The sequence below is a fragment of the Anolis sagrei genome, chromosome 1, assembly GCF_037176765.1.
Source record: "Anolis sagrei isolate rAnoSag1 chromosome 1, rAnoSag1.mat, whole genome shotgun sequence".
Lineage (NCBI taxonomy): Eukaryota > Metazoa > Chordata > Lepidosauria > Squamata > Dactyloidae > Anolis > Anolis sagrei.
In genome coordinates this window covers 229,986,219-230,006,974 of record NC_090021.1, presented here as the reverse complement: position 1 = coordinate 230,006,974, position 20,756 = coordinate 229,986,219, and the positions used below count along the sequence as shown (strand labels likewise).

Sequence of the window (20,756 nt, the reverse complement as noted above, 5' to 3'; positions counted from 1 at the left end):
CTCAGACATATCTTAACCCCCCCCCCCCCCAATGGCAGGTTATGTTACGGTGATCGTAAATCAGACATGACTTGAAGGTACACAAGTGCATATGTGGAAGGTGAACATTAATATTTTCATGTTTTATCCATTATTATGAGACTAGGATGTGGAACAATGGTTTCAAACTACAGGAAAGGAGATTCCACCTGAACATTAGGAAGAACTTCCTGACTGTGAGAGCTGTCCCAGCAGTGGAACTCTCTGTCTCAGACTGTGGTGGAGGCTCCTTCTTTGGAGGCTTTTAAGCAGAGGCTGGATGGCCATCTGTCGGGGATGCTTTGAATGCAATTTTTCTGCCTCTTGGTGGGGGGTTGGACTGGATGGCCCATGAGGTCTCTTCCAACTTAATGATTCTATGATTCTATTGTATTTGAGTCTTAGCCAAAAAAGAAGCTGTGCGTCTATATGCAAAGCTACATTTCCATAAAATGCAAATTTAAACATGATGAGAAGGAGCTAATTGGACTTCTGTCCACACATGCTTAGCACAGTAAACACATCCATGATCTTAAACCAGATGGTGATTACTGACACCTGCTAATTAATGTTTGTTTTTTTGCTTGCTTATTGTTCAGGAGCCCATTGCGTGACTTTGGGCAAGTCACACTCTCTTAAACCTGCTCTATGCTTTTCAAATCCTGCTTGCTCACCATGAAGTATGGAATGGCCATATGGGGTGGCTTTTGGGACTTTTCAGCAAGTCGGTTACAGGAGCCCATTGAGTGACTTTGGGCAAGTCACACTCTCTTAAACTCAGAGGAAGGCAATTGGACAGCTTGTTTTTATTGTGCAGTTGGACACAAAATGTGTAGTTGCGTGGTGCAGGTGGAACACGGATAAATATGGAACTGAACTTGTGAGGGAACAGTAAGACATATGTGCAGTGGAGATAGAGTACAAATTTGTAACAACATGCAAAAATCCCTTCAGACGTTGCAAAAGCATCCTGAGATCTTTGTAGACTTGAGGGGGGAGGGGTCCCTAATTTTGGCAGCAAATGGCTGCAGGAATAGATCAAGATAACTTTGACAGTGGACAAAGTCTGACACAGCTGTACCTTCTGCACCACAACAGGAATAACATGAATGGCATTTGCTGTGCAAGGACTTTGTGCCTTGTAGAGTCATGGAAGGCCACCAGCATGCATATCTTGCTACTCTGCACAGAAAGCGAACAGCACCTCTCTGCCCAGCGAGGACCCTGCTGTTTGCCCAGATTCTATAGTGAGATCAGACATACACACAGAGTCTGCAAGCCAGCACTATCCCCTGCAGTGCAGGAACACTGTAATAAAGGAAATTAGCACCAAATTACAGAGCACTAATAGGCAGCAGCCATTATCCCCTTTGCTACCCACCTAGTGGTTTTGAAACCATTTCCTGTGCGCTCCTGGGGGACTGCCTGCTTGCCTGGGGAATGGAGATTCCAGTCTGCCAAGGGCAGACCTAAGAGGAGAGACAGAAGGACAGCACTGTTCACTCTCATAGAAATCCCCCAGAGCCATATATCTCAAAGCAGAGCTACATTAGGGAATTCCAGCAATGGAGGCATGCTGTTATGTTGGGGTGGAGGGGATGCAACAAAATTTGTGTCCACCTAGCAGGCAAGGGGCTTGTGTTCCTCCTAAACCCTCTCCATCCTAGCCCCACTCCCAGCCCCCTTTCTCTCATGTGGCATGCCATTATATGCTGTGCTTTAAAGTCCGCCTGTTCAAAGGACACCTAATCTCACAAAGAACAGCTGTGCAGTACAGTTCTGTTTCATGTTTACTTGGATGAGAATTCCAGTGACTTCAATGGATCTTACTTCTAAGTAAGGGTGTACACAGGACTGCAGCTGAAATGAATTAAGGCAAAACCACATGGAAAGAGTCTTTTCTCCAAAATCAACTGCATCTTCATCAGCAAGGTCTGATATTTGTAAGAGGATGCAATATATACATGGTATTGTTGGGAAAAACTTGTGAGAGCAAGCCAGACTTTGGTTTTGGCATTCCTAAAATCCAACCCTTAAAAGCCCTATTGGGGACATCCCAGGTAAAGAGAAGTAAATAAATAAAAAATACAAGAAATTTTAAAAATCTACCTAAACAGTAAGAGCTGACAGTAAGTGTTCAGCAGTGGAATGGATCAATTTAGACTTCCTCATTCTTTGTGGGCGTTTAAACAGGTTCATTACCATCTAAGTAAATGGCAAGAATTACATTACAATTGTCCCTCTACTAGTTCAAAAAATCATACTACAGCTGGATTAAATTCTGTTGTGGATATATGCATGTGTGTCACTTATGCAGGTGAGTGCTCTTTTTTGAACACTGTACAGGCTGATAATAATTTTCTCTATTTGTAGCTCCCAGACTCTCTTCTCCAATATGCTGAAAAGCTTCTAAAGTCACTCCATACTGTAATTTTTTTTGTTTTTTGTGGTGAGCAAGCAGGGTGGGGGAAACATCTGGCTATATCTCATAGCTATGTCCACATAGCCAGACATGAAATGATGATATCAGATGATCTTCTGGGGTCAATGCTGTTGTAATCACAATGAAACTCTCTAGCAGGCATGGGCTAACTTCGGCCCTCCAGGTATTTTGGACTTCAACTCCCACAATTCCTAACAGCCTGTAAACTGGCTGGGATTTCTGGGAGTGCAAGGCATCTGGAGGGCTGAAATTTGCCCACGCCTGCTCTATGTAACCTGCTCTATGCTTTTCAAATCCTGCTTGCTCACCATGAAGTATGGAATGGCCATATGGGGTGGCTTTTGGGACTTTTCAGCAAGTCCGTTACAGGAGCCCATTGAGTGACTTTGGGCAAGTCACACTCTCTTAAACTCAGAGGAAGGCAATTGCAAATGCCTCTGAACAAATCTTGCCAAGATTAGGTTCACTTTATGGTTACCGTAAGTAGGAAATTGCTTGAAGGCATGTGAGAATAATTCCTTAGTACATGTAGACTTTGGAAGTTTACTTTTTTAAAAAAAGTAATTAGTTTCAGATACAATTCCATGCTGCCCTTCTCTAAACGGCTATACCTAACCTACATCTGTCTGCCTCTGGTTCAAAAGCACTTATTCCTTGTACTCACTCACACTGCCGGATTAGGTGGAACAATGTGTCCCCTAAATGGGCAGTGCACAGAGACAAAGCAATGCAGAGTGGTCTGACTCTGAGGGATTAGGCTGAGAGTACAGGACTGTTTCCTCCTTGTCAAGAAACCATTGAGGTCAAGTTTAGGGCAGCTTTGTTTACAGGAGGAAGGCTTAACCTGCATTAAAGTCATTAACCTGGATTAGATCCCCGACATTAACACTGTCAGTGTCTTTGAACTCCTAATTTTACTGTTCCATCTCAGTCTATGATATAAAGAAAGGGGAGGGGGAACCACTTCTGTCTTTAACCGCTGTTGTTGCTGCGAGTCAATTAATAAATGGGGAAGGTGAGGAAATTTAAGACTGGACTTTTTGAAAAGTCTGTTATGACTTTAGACAGTTTTTAAAGAAAAGACAATTAAAAGCATATGTGATTGTACTTAGAACACAAGATGCTGGGCTAATCTCTTTCCTCAAGTCACTCATATATCCAAAATGCTTTATTGTTGCTCTCTCTCATCCAAGGCTCTTTGTTGTGCAGCTAATGTGTAGTTCTGGGTACCCTTTCATCTTCACATCTCTCTGATCTGGCAAAGGTAAGAGAGGCGATTATGGCCCCTGAAGTCCAGCCCTTGTAAACACATGGGAAGAGAGAGGTTCCATCAGCAGGCTGGGTGTTTCCCCTCAGGCACATTCATGCCTCCAGACTAAAATATGCTTTTTCCTGCCCAAGTACAGCTCAATAAGGAGTCAACTAGGAGTTTGCTACTCACTGTCTGGTACATTGCAGAAACAATAGAAACAATCAAGAGATAATGATGAGTTCTAGATCAAATTCGATTTTTTTTTTTAAAAAAGGAAAGTAAGGCAGTTTAGTATAAACACTCCAATATTTAGGGTAAGCTGCCTTGAGTCACTTTCAGGCTGAGAAAGGCAGGATAGAAATATCATAAATAAATAAACAGGAATCGGACATTCTGAATTGATGACTGCACAGTATTGTACTCCAGAAAAGAAAATCTAAGAAGAAATGGGGTGGCATTAATAATGAAAAATACAAAATGACTCAAACTGCAGCTAAAAAGAAAATGAAAAACTGAATTCGGCAACGTCAACAATGTAGTCCTCACAAATATTTTCTTCAAGCAACAAAAGTGGCAACAAAAGTGGTTTTTTCCATCTGGTCTGAAACAGGCTGTGGTTTGTCCACTCCTCAAAAAAGCCTCCCTTGACTCCACGGTGCTGAGTAACTACAGGCCAATCTCCAACCTCCCTTTTTTGGGTAGGGTGCTGGAGCGGGTGGTCGCCTCCCAGCTCCAGAGTTTCTTAAACGATACCAACTACCTAGATCGGTCACAGTCTGGCTTCAGGCCTGGTCATGGCACCGAGACAGCCTTGGTCGCCTTGGTGGATGACCTCCGCAGAGAGCTGGACAGGGGGAGTGTGACTCTGCTGGTTCTCCTGGACATCTCAGCGGCTTTCGATACCATCGATCATGGTATCCTTCTGGGTCGTCTCTCTGGGATGGGCCTTGGGGGCGCGGTTCTGTCGTGGCTCCGGTCCTTCCTGGAGGGTCGAACCCAGATGGTGAAGCTGGGAGACGCCTGCTCTGACCCCTGGCCTTTGACCTGTGGGGTCCCGCAAGGCTCTATTCTGTCGCCCATGCTTTTCAACATCTACATGAAACCGCTGGGAGAGGTCATCCGGAGTTTTGGAGTTGGGTGCCATCTTTATGCGGATGACACACAACTCTACTACTCCTTTCCACCTAATTCCAAGGAGGCTCCTCGTGTGCTAGACGAGTGCCTGGCCGCTGTGTCGATCTGGATGAGGAAGAACAAGCTGAAGATCAATCCCGACAAGACAGAGGTCCTCCTGGTCGATTGTAAACCGGATCGGGGTATAGGGTGGTTACCTGTGCTGGACGGGGTTACACTCCCCCTAAAGCCACAGGTCCGCAGTTTGGGTGTCCTCTTGGATTCTTCGCTTACACTTGAGGCTCAGGTGTCGGCGGTATCCGGGAGGGCCTTTGCGCAACTGAGACTTGTGCGCCAACTGCGACCATACCTCGTGAAGGCTGATCTGGCCGGGGTGGTCCATACCTTGGTCACCTCTAGAATGGACTACTGCAATGTGCTCTACGTGGGGCTGCCCTTGAAAACGGCTCGGAAACTTCAATTGGTCCAGTGGGCAGCGGCTAGGATGCTAACTGGGGCTCATTATCAAGAGAGGTCTACCCCTCTGTTTAAGGAGCTCCATTGGCTGCCATTTATTTTCCGAGCCCAATTCAAGGTGCAGGTGCTTACCTACAAAGCCCTAAACGGTTTGGGACCACCCTACCTGCGCGACCGCATCTCCATCTACAAGCCCACACGCTCACTTCGATCATCTGGGGAGGCCCTGCTCGTGATCCCACCCACGTCGCAAGCGCGCTTGGTGGGGACACGGGACAGGGCTTTCTCTGTGGCGGCCCCCCGACTTTGGAACGCCCTTCCAAAAGATCTCCGACAGGCCCCTACCTTAGCAGTTTTCAGAAGGAATTTAAAAACTTGGCTGTTCCGCTGTGCCTTCTCAGAATAGGAACCCCCATCCCAAGCCATAGTAGCACTTTAGCACAACTAATGTCGCTGCACACCGCACTTTTATCCTACGTTCCTCCTACCATTTCAGCACTTTTAACCCTGTACCCCATTGCACCGGCCGAGCCAGTTTTAAATAATGTCTTGATGTATTGCCATTGTTCTTGTTTTGCTTAATTGTTTTGATTTGCTTTGTTTATTGTTGTGTTACGTTTTTTATTGTATTGTGTTTTGAGGCTTCGGCCTGTGTAAGCCGCATCGAGTCCTTCGGGAGATGCTAGCGGGGTACAAATAAAGTTAATAATAATAATAATAATAATAATAATAACTATATACTTGGACATCATCTGGTTTCCATTTTCCAATACAGGAATAAAATAGACTACATAATGGAAGTAGAAGATGGAGAGGTTCCATTTTTTCTGCAAAAACAAGACTAGTTTGTGGTTTGTGCACACTGTGGCACAGAGCACAAACTGCTAATATCAAAAATTAGAGCAAAGCTAAAGAATGCTAAACCCTTATCCAAAATGCAACATAAAGAACAATCCTGCAGAATTGAAAGATAATATCAAAAATAGATTTGCATTATTAAGTCTTATTGACTGGAGACAGAAGGGCTCTGAACTGAAGCCAGGGAGGAATGCAAAAAGACACTATCTGTATTCAAAAACAAAGAGAAGAATTTACATGGAGTAATAAAGTTGAAATTCAAGCTGGGTTGAGAAAAAGAAATGGCACTAAGGATCATAATGCAAACATATACTGGGTAAATGAATGCACCAAAGAATTTCAGAAGAAAATCATCCTGTGTTTTATGGATTATACCAAAACCTTTGTGTAGATCGTGAAAAATTATTGGTTTGCCACAACCTTTCACTGTCCCGAAGTGCCACCTGTCATCATGAGAAGAGATTGCCATTAGGAGCAGAATGGTTTTCAATTGGCAAAGGGGTCAGGCAAGGCTGCATTTTATCACCCTATCAGGTTAACTTGTATGCTGTACACATTGTAGAGATGTTCAGAAAGCAGGATTAGACTCAGAGGAAGGAAGTGTAGATGGAACTTTACTATGAGTAGAAAATCTCAAAGACTTGGAACGGTTACTAAAGAAAGGTAAACTTACAATTGAACATTAAGAAAACAAAAAATAATGATTTCAAATGATTTACATAATTTTAATGTAGATGATGAAGACATTGAGGTAGTTCAAGATTTTCCATACTTTGGTTGAATCGTTAATTAGAATGGAGAGTACTGTCAAAAAAATCAGAACACTAGGACATATAAGGGCTGCTATAAAAGAACTAGATAAGACTGTGAGGGTAAAGATACATAATTGAATATTGAAGTTAAGATTGTCAATTACATTATATTTTCTAATTCTTTGTATGGTTGTGACATTTGGATAGTGAAGAAAGATGGCAAGAAGAAAATCAAAATGTGATGCTGGAGAAAAGTTCTAGGGATTCCATGGACTGCTGAAAAGACTAATCAATGGGTTCTAGAGCAAATTAAGGCTGAACCTTTCCCACAAGTCAACTGAGATTGTTGTACTTTGGCCATGACAAGACATGACTCACTAGAAAACATAATAATGTTTGGTAAGATAGAAAGCAGTAGGAAAAGATGAAGATGGCATCCCACATGGAGAGACTCAGTCAAAGAAGCTGAATCTGCAAGACTTGAAGATCTCTCATTAATAGTGACACCATAAGTTGAAGTAAAAATGATGGCAATTAACAGCACAACAAGGGATCCTAAATAGCCTAATGACAGAGGTTTTGGAAACAGACCGACAGACAAATGTCAGCATTCTGGATGAAGCAAAGGCTACCAGTACTGAAACGATGATTCAGTGCTGGTAGCCTTTGATGGTGGACCATCAACTTCGCATGTTGTTCAAATGCCCAATCATGGTCACGCAAAGGAGTTACTTTACTCTCAGCTCAAAAATTGAAAATGAAATGTTGGTGGGCAGCAAAAGAGATGTAAAGATGGTCTTAAAGTAAACAGAAAAAATGTGGAATGAACACAGAGAACTGGGAAACTCTGGCACTTGAGCGTTCTAACCGGAGGTCAGCTGTTAGGAACTGTGTTGTAGATTTTGATAAGGTGCGAGTAGAGGGCAAAAGGAAGAAATGTGGAAAATGTATCAAGCAAACCCTTGATGGGACTGCCTTCTATCTGGAAATGTATGTCCTTACTGCGAAAGACCATGCGGATCCAAAATAGGTCTCTACAGTCACATACGGACACATCGCCAAGACTCTACCCCGGAAGACAAACATATTCGGCCACAAGTGATAGCCTATGATGAGCTCTGATTCATACTTTGATGGGAGACCACCAATGAATACCAGGTGCTTCTATAGGCTATATTTCAGAGGAAAGAGCTGACCAAAGCATCTCTAAGTATTCCTTACTTAAGGAATCCTTATGAAATCCATGGGATCACCATAAGTCGGTGGATCTCAACCTGTGGGTCCCCAGGTGTTTTGACCTACAACTCCCAGAAATCCCAGCCAGTTTACCAGCTGTTAGGATTTCTGGGAGTTGAAGGCCAAAACATTTGGGGACTCACAGGTTGAGAACTACTGCCATTAGTTAATAGGGGACTTGAAGTTACACATGTGCCTTTAAGTTGCTTGTTGACTTATGGTAAAAGCATAGGATTTTCTTTGGCAATGAACACTCGAAGGTGGTTTTACCAATTTCACATTTTGAAATATAGCCTATAGAATCTGGTATTCCCTGTTGGTCCCTCTTCCAAACACCAGTCTTGACTATCATCAAAAAGATGTATAATGGCTTCGTGTTGTTAGGGAGATGAACAATCCAAGACCGCGGTAAACTACAATTTTCTGTTATATTTTAAAGAGACATTTCTTTTAAAGATACAAACAGAAAAACCAAAGAGAAAATGATAGTGTTGGGTGAGAGATTCTTCAAGCAACAAGCTATTTTACCTGTTGCCTTGTCTCTGTGTTACCTGATTTGTCTTGTTAAATAGTATTCAGTTTTCATTTGCATAAAGAACGAATGTGCTACACTATAATCAGGATACTATTCCCCTTAAGTTACTAAACTATTTACATCTTTATGTAATCTTGTTCTCTATCATGCATTCTACCACTGCTCAAACATCTGCACTGATGTCCTGCTGTCTTGCAGGCACAATTCAAAGTGATCGTCTTGACCTCCTATACAAATGAAAGCCAAGATATATGCCAAATACCTATTTCTGCTCTTGCATAGTGCTCAGATAATATAATAACATAATTGTGTTTTGTGACAATTTGTTATGTGGGTTGTTGTAGGTTTTTCAGGCTGTATGGCCATGTTCTCACAATCTCTGAGGGTGCTTACCACAGATGCAGGCAAAACGTCAGGAGAGAATGCTTCTAGAACATGGCCATACATGATAAGCCTCTGGTAACGCTTTTATTCCCGGTTGGGGAAGGGGCCTCCACCAAAAGTCACATGACATCTTGTGATGGCTGGTATGGGGCTCCATCCAGAAGACAGATGAAAGTGTCCTAGAACACTCTTCTAGGCAAGTGTGATGAGGTCACAAGTAATACACAAACTATTTATAGTAACAGAAACATGAGAAGATTCATCCGGAGGCTACTGAAGGTGAAAGAGAAGAAGCAAGCTGTAAGATTCACATTCACAGCTGAACACGAAACAATTTCACCATCTGAACCATTGATAATCCAGTTCTGCTTCTCCACTTGGACCAGGCCCTATTCCTTCAGTGTGCCTTAAGAATGTTGGAACAGTGCCCTCTCAAGAAAGCAATGTAAGCTTACTAAAGAAAGGTCCAGAACTTGCTCAGCTTAGAGACAAATTGGGAAACACACAGAGAGACCCCTTTCCCTGCCTGCAAAGACTTCTTTATTCCCTTCAAGGAAGCAGGCAAGTCCATGCAAATCCTTCATTTTTCTGAATGCACATTTCAAGAAAAATAGTGCATCAGAAATGTGTTCATCTACAAGGCTGAGATGACTGAGCAATTTCTGCCCGATGTAACTTTCACTGGAGATATTCATTACCATTTCTTCCCCTTAGCAATTAGCTTCTCACAGCTGTCTTTTGTTATGATAAAACCATTTTCTAGTTGCAAGTGATGAATTAATAATTGTAGCTCTCGCTGGGTTTTCTTGCAGAACTATTAGATGTTAGAGAGTGAAACTAAGAGTGAAACTCAGCTTAGATGAGGAGCAGCCATCCACCCAAAGCAATATTTCAGTCAAGAAACTTAAGTCAATGGGATGATGACTGAAGATTTGCTCCAAACAAAACAGAACTCTTCTTCCAGAAGAGAGTTACTGGGTGAAGTGGCCAACACCAGAGCCAGCTCTATCATTAGGCAATGGGAGGTAAGGGCTTCAGTCAACAGTGGCTGATATATATGGGGCAAAAGTGGCAGTTTTCCAGTGGGGTCACTAGATGGATGCAGTGGGTGTGAAATGCATTGGTGACAACCATTCTTGTGCATTCACTAGAATAGTCATCACTAGATGATGATCAGCGCTTTGATATCACCACTAACCATGAGTTCTCTAACTGAAGAATAAATTTTAAGGGCATGCAACGAAACAAACCACCTGAATGTGATAACAAAAACTGTAACTTCAAAGACTCCCATTGAAATGGCAGTTTTTATCAGCATAGTGTTGAAGGTGTTGACTGATAACAACAACAACAACAACAACAACAACAACAACAGTATTGAAGATGGTGATTTGAAAGTCAGACATGTGCAGGTGTCAGCTTTCATTGTCATGAGTGCAAACAGGGATTTTTCCAGATTTCTTTTATAAATTTGTGCCTTTGTGACTTATGGAGGTACTGTATTACTTGAGAGCCTGCAAAAGCATTCTGGATAGTACTATTTTCTAAATTCATATCTATGCTCATCTCTTAGTTTAAAAACTGAGATCTTGCAAGCGGCAACAAAGCTACTTTACTGAATCTGGGAATCCCATCTAATCCAGACTTCACTCACACCCAGGAAGATCATGGGCTCAGGATGACAGAGCAGCTCTCATCTGCCTCTCCACAACACCCAGAAGTAAAGTACGCTAATTGTGAAGACTATGTGGTTTGAGGTGTGTCTGGCATCATCATTTAATATCCAGAGAAAGTGGCTTTTGCCTCTGAATGATGTTGTTAGATCAAGGGAATGGCTGAAGAAGATCCATATTAATTGATTGTTCACATGGACTCATTTGGCCATGATATTTCTTGGCATCCTTGAACAAAATTATGTCTGTGAAATAAAATTGTTTCCTGTCCCAAATATTCTTATAGAAAAGCAGGACACAAATGTTTGAAACATATGCCTGGGCATGTCACATCCCTCTTCCCCCACTCACAGCCATGGAAGGTATAATTTGCTTGTACTTTCTACATCTCTACTATCAATACAAGAAAAGTGTTGAGCAACTCTACAAAGTTGAGATGAAGTGGCATCACATTGAAATAACTTGTACTGGATTAGCTGTACTTGCAATACAGACTATTGGGAGAAGACAAGCATAGCATGCACTGGGTGACAGAAGTCTGCATCAGGTTGTCCCAGGTGTTGGTGAACTGCCTGCCCTTTCACCACCCTCCATACGCAAAATTGCAACCACAAAATTCTGGCTGACAGCACCTTTTAGTGACTATAGACCTAGCACAAACTCTCTTAGAGCAATGAACTGATTGAAATGCTGAACTCATTTCTTATTTCCTTCCACCTAAACCTCCAGGTGTTTATTTGCAAGATTAAAGCCTTGCTTCTTACCTATTCCCCTTGTTCTATTTTCATCTTACCTGCCGGCCAACACGGTTGTTGTGCAGTCTCATGCGTGAGTGGATATCTCGATGGATCTCCCGGGAATCTAAGAAGTCCTTGGAAAACTTCTCCCCATAGTCCACATCAGGGCTGCAGCCCCCCCACTCCCAGGAGTCTTGTAGGCCAGGGGCCTCTGCTGGCATGTGTTCCAAATGCACACCATGCATCATCCCTTTGCCTCGGTTCATGGCCTCCAGCTGGAGACGGTGCAGCTTGACCCGGAAAGCCTCCTCGTCTCCCCGACGCTTCTGGTCACAGCCACAGGATTGCAGCTTGCCCAGGGAACAGGCATTGGAGACTGCATGCACAACACCTGCAGCTGCAATTGCATAGGCAAAAGCACTTTCCCTGAAACCTAAAAGAAAGAGCATAGATAACATTTAGCTTGGTTACCCTTGAAGGGGGTTACCTGCATAACCTCTATAGGCACTTCCGTGGGATGTATACAGTACAGTGTACTATGACTGCTGAGGGAAGCTTCAATTGATTCCCTGTGTACAGAAATGAGACATGGGAAATTTAGAGTATTACAGCTCCTATCTACCCTAAATGACAAAGTCAGGACCTAGCTGTATATGGAAAATCATAATTCCTCCACTACAGAGTCAAACCAATAGCTGTCCAACATTTCATAAATGAAACCTGGGGCATTTGAGGCCTAGTGTTGTATTAATGTTTTATAATTTGTCTGTTGTTGTTGTTTCCTTTTTTGCTTTTCATTGTTTGTCTGTCCCTGTATTGTTTTTTTTAATTCAATGTATACAGACACTGGAGTGGCAATACAAATTGTGCAGGGCAGAGGGAGATATGTCAGGGTCACATGTCCTCATAGAAGAAGGCAAGAAAGGTATTTAATACTTATCCCACCTTCTAGTCACCCTGCCAGTCTGGGTGACCCACCAAACCTCACCTTGCTCTTAAAAATTGCCAGGTCAGTCAAGAATAAGACACATATCATTATTATCTTCTCAAGGATGAAGGGGCTGACCTGGAATGCTTCACTGACAGTTGGCTAGGGGAGGGCAGTGCTCCAACCTGGGCTCAGACCCTCCCAGGTGGGTACTGTGTCAGTGAGAAGGTGAGGGAAAGTGGGTGGGGTGGTGGAATAGCCATGGTCTATAAGGGCCATCTTAACCTAACCAGATTACCTATTAGGGAGATGAATCACATTGAGTGTGTGTACCTGAGTCTGAAAACCAGGGACAGACTAGGGATTCTGTTAGTTTACCATCCACCCCGTTGCCTAACAGACTCCCTGTCAGAGCTCACAGAACTGTTGTTGGTGTCATCCAGACATTTGCTTCTGGGTGACTTCAACATACCACTGGAGGCCAGTTTGTCAGCTATAGCTTAGGAGTTCATTGCATCCATAACAAACATGAGGCTATCCCAATTGGTTTCTGGACTGACAAATTCAGCAGCTCATACTCTTGATGCGATTTTCAGCTCAGAATATATGGATCTGTGATCATATGGAAATGATCGAGACCTCCAAGTTGTTATGGATAGATCATTTTCTGGTCAGGGCTAGTATCACAGCTACAATCTACCCCTGCATGGGTGGAGGACCAATTAAAACAGTCTGTCCTCAAAGGCTAATGGATCTTTTGAAATTCCAGGCAGCCTTAGAGGGTTCTATGGCTGGCATCACTGATGATCCTGTTTAATCCTTGGTCAATAATTGAATAAATATCTAGCCAACGTTATTGACAGGATTGTTCCCAAATGTCCTCTCCAATCCATTACAAATTAGGTTCCCTGGTATACAGAGACCCTCAGGTAAATGAAATGGGAATGAATGATGACTAGAGTGCAGATGGAGGAAAACTGGACTTTTATATGACAAGACACGACATAAAAGGCACCTTTGCTCCTATAAGGCGGCAATATGTGCAGCAAAGAAAACTTTATTCTATGAATGCATTGCACCTGTAAATTCATGTCCAGATGGGCAGTTCATAGTGGTGAGATGCTTAACCCAGGTGCCCTCCCTTTCAAACTCATTGCTAGAACCTTCAGTATCTCACTGTTATGCTTCTAACAACCATTTTGCAGATAAAATATCTCATCTAAGAGATGGCTTAGATTATGTCATTGGAGCAGAAGTCAACAAGGAGGTGTCCAACAACTCTGCAAGTGGGATTACACTGGATCAGTTTCAATTGGTGAGTACTGTTGATGTGGATAAGCTGCTGGGGCAAGCAAGGAAGACAATCTGCTTTCTTGATCACTATCTCTCTTAGCTGGTTGTCCAGGGAGGAGATGCAATTTGATCTTAAATATGGCAAATTATTAATGCATCTCAGTGAGGGAAACTTTCCATCCTTTTAAAAAGAAGCAGTAGTTAGACCACTGCTGAAAAAGCCCTCCCTGGATCCCCTGGACATTAATAATTACAGACCAGTGTCTAACCTTTCTTTTTTGGGCAAGGTGATTGAGAAGGCAGTTGCCCTCTAACTCCAGACAGGCATGGATGTGGATGTTTCCACATCAGAGACCTAGAGTCTTTCCATGTCACCCACCTCAATTCACTGGTAGATTTAGTAAAGCCTAATTTATTTTGACAGGCAGTTAATGCTCCAAGAACTTACACTGTTTAAAATTTGTAAATGTGTAAAATGTTACTTACGGCTTTTTAATTTTAACTTAAAGGCATGGAGTGGGGGTTACATCTCAATACATTAATGTATCAAGGGTCCAGTGTGAAATGGCAATTGTGATTGTGTAGATTTAAGATGTATCTGCACTGCAGAATAACAGCAGTTTGATACCACCTTAACGACCATGGCTCTCCTTGGGAATCCTGGGTCTGAAGGTTGGTACTTAGGATTCTCTGCTCACATAACCTAAAACTATAGCACTAGAACACTCATAAAGAGAATCCCAAATCCCTCTCCAAATTACAAATACAATAATTCTGTAGGCTGTAGCCAAGACAATTAAAGTGATACTTAATTACTACAAATGTAATCTGTATCTGAAGATACTGGAACACTAATGTCTGCTTTGACAGAACTATGTCAAAAACTATGTTAGTGTTTTGAGTATCCTAGGAAGAAACAGGTAACAACAACAATGTTTTTTTGTGAACTTAAAGGTTCAGAGCTGTGGCTTGTGCTTAGAAAGACTGGCTCATCAAACTCTTTGCCTTTTCCCATTTGCTCAGGCAGGAATATCACAGAAGAAAGGAATAAAACATAGAGCAAATCTTGGTGTTTTTCCTGAACTTTTCCACACTCCTGGTGTTTTGTGCTATTTTCAATAGCTTATGTCTCCAAGATTCACTAGCCCAGGCATGGATCAATTTTTATTGAACTATCAGCCCACACACCTTTTTGGGTCTTGCTCCAAAGCATAAAATAGAAACGAGGGACAAAAAGCCATTAAAGGCAGGTACATTTCAAATGCAGTTGCAACAGAAAATAACTTCTTTTGATATCCAGATGTTCCTATCCCATGAGAAACTAACTACTCCTTTCTTAAGCATTTAATGTATCAAGCAGTCCCTGGATTGTTGCAGCTGAAGAAATATTTAGGTGCTTTATAGATAAAGTTGCCAGATTATATTTTCCCCTGGATTTCAAGATCTCAAATTTAGCCACAATAGGGGAACACTAACAAGAGGGAATCCTTCATTGAACAACAATTTGGGTATACAATTTGGCAAGTCTCTAGTCCTCACTTGGTTTGTCTGCACTGAAATCCCTCAATACCACCTTTACTGATTATATTTCAGAGATAATATAGACCTCTGACACTATTTTTTCTCTGTAGGATTTTTAACATTTTTGCCTGATGAAGAAGCCAGTGAAGCTTCAAAATTTTGCATAATTTATTCTATGCTATGGTCCCAGAAAGGTACTGCTGCTTGTGGATTCTTTATTTTGCTCCACAGTCAACATGGCTATCTCTGAATACCCCCCCCCCCCCAATGCACTCATGATCCCAGTCGAGACACAATTTTGTTCCATGTTAGAAATTGTGTATATTTTTACCTAATCATCTACGGGAGAGCTATATTCACCGTAAGTGACTTAACATCAACCCTAGCCTGTGCTTTCAGTCCAGTTTTTAGCAGATATTGCTGTACTGTGTTTCATTCCTTCCTGTATTTACAAGCAGAATACATATATGGCAGTGTAGCCTTCAGCAGGCATAGAGAGAAACCTAGAAGGAGCTGAACACCAAAGGCGAGAAAGGATTCCACATGATTGACATGATTGTATATTCATAGACCTTGGGCAATCAGACAAGGAAATTGGCAACCGGGAGATATGTATGTGTGTGTGTGTGTATGTATATATGTGTGTGTGTGTATAATGGCATACTTTGATGCAGCTGTGTTGTCTGAAGATAAAAGACACATAAACACACAACACAGTACACACACTTTGAGTAAACACTAAAGAACAACAGTAAAGTGAAGTCAGCATGCAACAAATCATGCTTCTTTATCTTGTACTATGGCTTGTTCTCTATTGACTGACAGTGGTCCCACATATACAACCCATGTTCTCTATTGACGGACAGTGGTCCCACATATACTGTACAACCCACTCCCCCAAAGAAAGAAAGAAAGAAAGAAAGAAAGAAAGAAAGAAAGAAAAGAGACAAGAGGAGAAGAAAAAAGGAAATGCATGATTTAAAAAAAGAGAGAACTAAGATGCAGATCCAATTTGATACGTGTGGATGTGCATGTTCAATCTGGTGTCTTGGCAACACATATTGGCAACTGCTGATGCACAACTTCAAGGGCCATGCCCCCTTCTCTTGAACCTGTAAACCAGGCATGGGCAAACTTCAGCCCTCCGGGTGTTTTGGACTTCAACTCCCACAATTCCTAACAGCTGATAACCCTTCAACAGAGGACTACCCTCTGTATAGGATTATAGCCTTGTATACTGGAAGAATGCCCACTATTGAGTTTGAGACTACTGAAAAGAAAAGAATATGCCGAAACTTTGGGGAGCATGTTTATTTTTCTTTTATAATTTATTTATTTCATTAAATAATCTAATATTACACTCTTCATGCTAAATGGTGTGTCACAACAAAACAGAAGACCAGTTTGCTGTTAACTGTTGTCAACTTGAGTTTTATTTATGGAAACCCTATGTACAAAAGTTTTCCTAGTCACCTTCTTCTAAACAGCATGCAGGAACATGGCTCCCTTTATTTCCATCTGTAACGAGGCCTTATTCTTTTCCAATACCTTCTACCTTACTAAGCTGGCACAGTGGGTTAAACCCCTGTGCCAGCAGGACTGAAGACCGACAGGTCGCAGGTTCAAATTCGGGGAGAGGCAGATGAGCTCCCTCTATCAGTTCCAGCTCCTCATGCGGGGACATTTTTTTTTCCAAGATGGTGCGGGAGCAGCACCTCCTTTGTCCGCTCCCAAAGGGGATTTAAAATCTTCCCCTCGATCCCCCCGTTGGACCCCTCCCCGCCACACCGAGCCCCCTTCAAGGACTTGGGGAGACCCAGGGAAGCTCTTAATAAGGGGGCCAGCAGCGACGGCTCGAATTTCGCTGCCTCCACCGCGGCGCGGGCGCGAGTCCTTACCTCCAGCCGGCATCTTGGAGGAGGGGAGAGAAGCGAAGTCCATCCATCGGGCCTGCTGGGGCCCGCCGCCTTTGAGCGCCCCTCTCCCGTTGCTTTGGGGGAGGGGAGACAGGTAAGGCCCCTTCTATCAGGCCTCCTGGGCCCCCGCCGCCGCCAAGCGCCCCCCTCCCGCTGCTTTTGGGGAGGGGAGAGAAGGAAGGCCCCCTCCATCGGGCCTCCAGGGCCCCCGCCGCCACCGAGCGCCCCCCTCCCGCTGCCTTTGGGGAGGGGAGAGAAGCAAGGCCCCCTCCATCGGGCCTCCAGGGCCCCCGCCGCCGCCGAGCGCCCCCCTCCCGCTGCCTTTGGGGAGGGGAGAGAAGCAAGGCCCCCTCCATCGGGCCTCCAGGGCCCCCGCCGCCGCCGAGCGCCCCCTCCCGCTGCTTTTGGGGAGGGGAGAGAAGGAAGGCCCCCTCCATCGGGCCTCCAGGGCCCCCACCGCCGCCGAGCACCCCCCTCCCGTTGCCTTTGGGGAGGGGAGAGAAGGAAGGCCGCCTCCATCGGGCCTCCAGGGCCCCCGCAGCCGCCGAGCGCCCCCCTCCCGCTGCTTTTGGGGAGGGGAGAGAAGGAAGGCCCCCTCCATCGGTCCTCCAGGGCCCCCGCCGCCGCCGAGCGCCCCCCTCCCGCTGCCTTTGGGGAGGGGAGAGAAGGAAGGCCCCCTCCATCGGGCCTCCAGGGCCCCCGCCGCTGCTGAGCGCCCCCTCCCGCTGCTTTTGGGGAGGGGAGAGAAGGAAGGCCCCCTCCATCGGGCCTCCAGGGCCCCCGCCGCCGCCGAGCGCCCCCCTCCCGCTGCCTTTGGGGAGGGGAGAGAAGGAAGGCCCCCTCCATCGGGCCTCCAGGGCCCCCGCCGCCGCCGAGAGCCCCCCTCCCGCTGCCTTTGGGGAGGGGAGAGAAGGAAGGCCCCCTCCATCGGGCCTCCAGGGCCCCCGCCGCCGCCGAGCGCCCCCTCCCGCTGCCTTTGGGGAGGGGAGAGAAGGAAGGCCCCCTCCATCGGGCCTCCAGGGCCCCCGCCGCCGCCGAGCGCCCCCCTCCCACTGCCTTTGGGGAGGGGAGAGAAGCAAGGCCCCCTCCATCGGGCCTCCAGGGCCCCCGCCGCCGCCGAGCGCCCCCCTCCCGCTGCCCTTGGGGAGGGGAGAGAAGCAAGGCCCCCTCCATCGGGCCTCCAGGGCCCCCGCCGCCGCCGAGAGCCCCCCTCCCGCTGCCTTTGGGGAGGGGAGAGAAGGAAGGCCCCCTCCATCGGGCCTCCAGGGCCCCCGCCGCCGCCGAGCGCCCCCTCCCGCTGCCTTTGGGGAGGGGAGAGAAGCAAGGCCCCCTCCATCGGGCCTCCAGGGCCCCCGCCGCCGCCGAGCGCCCCCCTCCCGCTGCCTTTGGGGAGGGGAGAGAAGCAAGGCCCCCTCCATCGGGCCTCCAGGGCCCCCGCCGCCGCCGAGCGCCCCCCTCCCGCTGCCCTTGGGGAGGGGAGAGAAGCAAGGCCCCCTCCATCGGGCCTCCAGGGCCCCCGCCGCCGCCGAGCGCCCCCCTCCCGCTGCCTTTGGGGAGGGGAGAGAAGCAAGGCCCCCTCCATCGGGCCTCCAGGGCCCCCGCCGCCGCCGAGCGCCCCCCTCCCGCTGCCTTTGGGGAGGGGAGAGAAGCAAGGCCCCCTCCATCGGGCCTCCAGGGCCCCCGCCGCCGCCGAGCGCCCCCCTCCCGCTGCCTTTGGGGAGGGGAGAGAAGCAAGGCCCCCCCCATCGGGCCCCTGGGCCCCGCCGCTGCCGGGCGCCCCATCCTGCTGCCTTGGGAAAGGGAGAGAAGCAATGCTGTTTTGAGCATTTTGCATCGGAGGGAACTGCTGTTGTCGCCATCTGACCCTTTTCTGTTTGGTTTATTTTATTTTATCTTATTTTATTTTCCCACTTTCTCTTTTGCTAGTTAACTCTAGTATTTGTTATAGTTTAGCTTGGCTGTATGTTTTATGTTACATGTTGTATGTTCCGACTGCTGAGAGTGTGATAGGAGATACATAGGATTTGATTGATGAGGATAGGATTGCGGGGGTGGATCAGGTGAAGAGGCCCAGGAGATCGCATGAGACTGCTTGTGACAAGAAGCATCCATATAGGAAGGTGTGGTTGGTAGCTGAGTGTGTTTAGACTAGCGGTTGTGATAAAAAGAGTCGTATAGGAAGTGTGGATGATTGTTGGGTGTGTTTAGTCTAGTGAGTGAGAGTGCAGATGTAGTGTTGGATAGTTGAGTGAATTGTGGGAAAGAGAGAAGTGTGTGGGCTCTTGGAGTGCCTGGGAGTGGCTGACTGTGCCGGAAGTTGTATGTGAATGTAAGCTGGTGGGAGTGTTTAGATACGAGTGCTGTGTGAGCTACCTTTTAGACATAGGAATGGGTGAAGCAGAACCCCATGCGAAGAATGATCTTTTGCACTTTTACAACCTCCTGAGGGAATCGTTTAATCATGTGTTGTTACAACTCAGGTTTTTAAACGAGAAAATGGACCACCTCCTTAGAGGTTTTGCCTCTTTCTCAGGAATCCCAGTGCAATCATATCCCCCAAAGACTGATAACTCTTTGTGTGCAGATCTGGCTAAGGACTTGTGCCAAAATGGGGAGAAAGGCATGTCGGACCTTGGGGATCTGGGGGCTGAACGAGGATTGAATGATGAGTTGACTGAGGGAAGGGGAGAATCTTTGGGCAGTCATAGGATTGAGAACATTGTGGAGTGGCAGCGGTCTATGATGGCCGCTCAGAGGACGATCAATAATATAACAACAGATCTTTTGGTTCAGCCAACCGCAGCCTGCACTCAGGATCATCATCTACAAACTGACATGTTCGCGGTGGACATTGCTGACCAATTGGTAAACAGAGGCAGATGGACCTCTAAGAGGGCAGTTTGTAATTCCTTGGCCCAAATCCTGGGTAAAAGACAACAGGATATAAGACTAGAAGCCATAGTGTGGTTATGGAGGGACTACCAATCATCTGACCGTTCCTCCCGTCTTCAAATAACACCAGAAGACAATTCATGGCTCGGAGAGCTTATGGCAAAGCGCTCTGTCTTAAAGAAATGGGGCATTACCATTAGGAGGGTAGTTGTGGACCCCCAGATACGCCCCTTATTTGCCTCCGGGGTTCCTTCTCGCCATACGCCATCAGGTCCCCGTGAGAACTCCACAATTAGCTCCCCGGTTAGGGCCTCCCCCTCCCCCCCTCCTGGTTCATACCATTTTGAGACTCCATCTGCCCCGGTCGCCCCCGCTCAACCAGCCACACTCCTTCGCTCGAGAACACTCCCCTTATTCAGCCCACTCAGCTCCCTTGATGTTTCATTATCTACCTCATCATCAGAAACATCCTTACCTAACGCCCAAGGGAGATTATTCCCCAGCCAGACTTCTTCCTCTGAGAGCTGACTAGTCATAGATCCTGCCCACGTTAGGGGGGGGGGGGGTTCCAGAGGAAGGGGGTGCCATCCAAGTCGTGTGGGGGAGGAGAATAGCGGGTCACCAACATCCCAGGGAGAAGCGCAACAGAGTTCTTGCGACCCTGGAGAAGGTAGGTAGTGGTAGGCTCCATGGCAGCCCCCTTGGCCTTAAGGTCCTGCTGATTAATG

The 20,756-nt window shown here is 46.0% G+C and overlaps 1 protein-coding gene across 1 annotated transcript in view; it reads right to left on the bottom strand.

Annotated features, from left to right (window-relative positions):
- WNT10A (Wnt family member 10A) overlaps positions 1-20,756 on the bottom strand; it is an 81,519-nt gene that overhangs the window by 7,728 nt on the left and 53,035 nt on the right. The window contains exon 3 of the mRNA XM_060773233.2: positions 11,535-11,911. Coding sequence (XP_060629216.2) covers positions 11,535-11,911 — 377 coding nt within the window. The remainder of the gene's footprint in view (positions 1-11,534; positions 11,912-20,756) is intronic.